At 54.1% G+C, this 2,889-nt stretch overlaps 1 protein-coding gene across 1 annotated transcript in view; it reads left to right on the forward strand.

Moving 5' to 3' along the window:
• Positions 1-2,889, forward strand: part of LOC112076745 (uncharacterized) — a 32,152-nt gene extending 29,263 nt beyond the window's left edge. The window contains exons 3-6 of the mRNA XM_070441437.1: positions 7-222; positions 485-623; positions 1,232-1,684; positions 2,751-2,889. Of these exons, the coding sequence (XP_070297538.1) occupies positions 7-222; positions 485-623; positions 1,232-1,684; positions 2,751-2,889 (947 nt within the window). The remainder of the gene's footprint in view (positions 1-6; positions 223-484; positions 624-1,231; positions 1,685-2,750) is intronic.

Genomic DNA, 2,889 nt, shown 5'->3' on the forward strand with positions numbered 1-2,889 from the left:
CCCCCCTCCCTCCTCTCTCTCCCACAGTGTGCCCCCCTCCCACGGAACCAGAGAACGGAGGGTACAGGTGCCACCCGTCCCCCTGCCACCGCCTCACCCAGAAGACCGTGATAGAGTACTTCTGTGACGAGGGCTACGCTCTGAAGGGGGACTACAAGTTCCTCACCTGTCAGAATGGGGAGTGGGACGTACCCATGCAGATCACCTGCCGCCTCAGCCCAGGTAAGACCCAGAGTAACTTCTCCTCCTGTCTTACCTGTTGTAATATAGGCCTTTTTACCAGACCACTTTTCTGCCTGAGACACGGATTGACTGTGAGGCAATTATTAAAAAACCTATTACATTTCAAACTCAATTGACAAAAGAATCCAAAGGTATTCTGTCTCTCTCTCCCTGCCAATTCAATGTGTTATTGGAAAGTACATATTGGTATTGCCAAAGGAACAATCCTAAACCTTTCTCTCTTTCTCTCTCTCCTTCTCAGATAAGGAGCCGCGGTCTCCGTTGGCGATGCCAGCGCTGTCCATCGTAGCGTCCACAGCCTCCTCTGTGGCCCTCCTGCTGCTGCTGGTGGTGCTGTTTGTTCTGCTGCAGCCCAAACTCAAGTCCTTCCACCACAGCAGGTACACACACCTTCAATACATTTACACGAACACACACACACACACACACACACATCTTCAGAGTATTTACAAGAACACACACACCTTTTACCTCTGCATGTGTATTTTGCTGCCATTTTGGGCCCGTCAGATCCAGTTTGGTGAAGACGAAATGTAACTGGTTTTACAAGTTAACAGGCCAAGCAGATGAAGAAGCTGTGAAAGTGAAAGCTGCAGTAGAAATGGTTCAACAGTTCACTAACAGGTGTGCATATCGCTCACAGACGTACTGTCTCTGGTTCTGTGATTAACAGTCAGTTCTCATTAGATCTGATGTTAGCAGTCAGGCCTGGGGGCTGGGGGGTTGTGAGGCATGGTGGCATCTATGATGAGTTCCACAACTACCTCTAGTCTACACAGGGCTCTGTTAGGACAGGAACATCACACAGCACCATACCACCATAAATATTGGGTGGCATGCAATATCCTAAATCTCTTTCTCGCTCCCTCTTCTCTCTCGCGCTCTCCTTCCCTTCTTTCTTTTTCATTCTCTCCCCCTCCCCCTCCCTCCTCTCTCTCCCTCTCCCTCTCCCTCCCCTCTCTCTCCCCTCCCCTCTCTCTTCCTCCAGGCGTGAGCAGGGTGTCTCAGGCCAGCCACCCTCTATCGTGGTGGAAGGGGTCCAGGTGGCCCTCCCCTCCTATGAGGAGGCCGTGTACGGCAGTGGCGGCGGCGCCTCTCTCCCCCCACCTCCAGAGTCCCGGGTTCAGATCGTCCTGTCTGAGGGCCCCCGGGGGGCCGAGGGCGGAGCAGAGGGACTGAGTCCCAGCAGTAGGTCCCAGTCCCACCATCACAGAGACAGAGAGAGAGATACAGAGCTGTGCCTCCCCTCCTCCTCTTCCTCCTTCCCTTCATCCTGCCGTCACGCAGAGACAGTACTAGTCCACCAGGCCCCCTCCGCCTCCTCTTCGTCATCGTGGGTTACGGCACACGGAGGGAGTGCCCTTGCCAGACGTAGAGACTCAGAGAGCAGTGACCAGCACAGCCTGCTTTCTGTCACCTCCGTAGACGACTTCTCTGATGCGTTAGTCGTATCGTGGGGGGTGTGCGTTGTGTGTGTGTGTGTGTTGTGTGTTGTGTGTGTGTGTGTGTGTGTGTGGTTGTTGTGTGTGTGTGTGTGGTGTGTGTGTTGTGTGTGTGTGTGTTGTGTGTGGTGTGTGTGTGTTCACATGCATGTCCTCAAACTGTTGATGCTTAGTGTTTACATTTTTTACCTTTTGTAGTCCTGACTCTCATTCCATCTTCACTTCTACCTGCGTTTATACATACTGAGCCTGATGCTAGGATCTCTAACACGTCATCCTCTGTCCCTCTTCTCTCTGTCTCGCTCCTCTCTCTCGGTCTCGCTCCTCTCTCTGTGTCTCGCCCTCTTCTCTGTGTCTCGCTCCTCTCTCTGTGTCTCGCTCCTCTCTCTCTGTGTCTCGCTTCCTCTCTCTTCTGTGTCTCGCTCCTCTCTCTCTGTGTCTCGCTCCTCTCTCTCGTCGCCTCTCTGTGTCTCCTCTCTCTCGCTCCTCTCTCTCTCTCTGTCTCGCTCCTCTCTCTCTGTGTCTCGCTCCTCTCTCTCTGTGTCTCGCTTCCTCTCTCTCTCTGTCTCGCTCCCCTCTCTCTCTGTCTCGCTCTCTCTCTCTGTGTCTCGCTCCTCTCCTCTGTGTCTCGCTCCCTCTCTCTGTGTCTCGCTCCTCTCTCTCTGTGTCTCCTCCTCTCTCTCTGTGTCTCGCTCCTCTCCTCTGTGTCTCGCTCCCTCTCTCTGCTCTGTGTCTCGCATCCTCTCTCTCTCTGTGTCCGCTCCTCTCTCTCTGTGTCTCGCTCCTCCTCTCTCTGTCTCGCTCCTCTCTCTCTCTGTCTTCGCTCCTCTCTCTCTCTGTCTCGCTCCTCTCGTCTCGCTGTCTCGCTCCTCTCCTCTCTCTCTCGTCTCTCTTTCTCGTCCGCTCCTCTCTCTCTCTCTGTGTCCTCGCCCTCTCTCTCTCTCTGTGTCTCCTCCTCTCTCCTCTGTGTCTCGCTCCTCTCTCTCTCTGTCTCGGCTCCTCTCTCTCTCTCTGTGTCTCGCTCCTCTCTCTCTGTGTCTCGCTCCTCTCTCTGTGTCTCTCTAGATATCCCCCTGTTAAAGGAAACCTGAAGCCCCTGCAGCAGCATCACTCCGCCCCTACAGCTGAGCAGGAAACTAAGGCTTCTGCTGTGGCCTACTGGGGCTTTCTAGCTGAACGATACCACCCTACCTTATGTCTCTGA

The sequence above is a fragment of the Salvelinus sp. IW2-2015 genome, unplaced genomic scaffold (assembly GCF_002910315.2).
Source record: "Salvelinus sp. IW2-2015 unplaced genomic scaffold, ASM291031v2 Un_scaffold3978, whole genome shotgun sequence".
NCBI lineage: Eukaryota > Metazoa > Chordata > Actinopteri > Salmoniformes > Salmonidae > Salvelinus > Salvelinus sp. IW2-2015.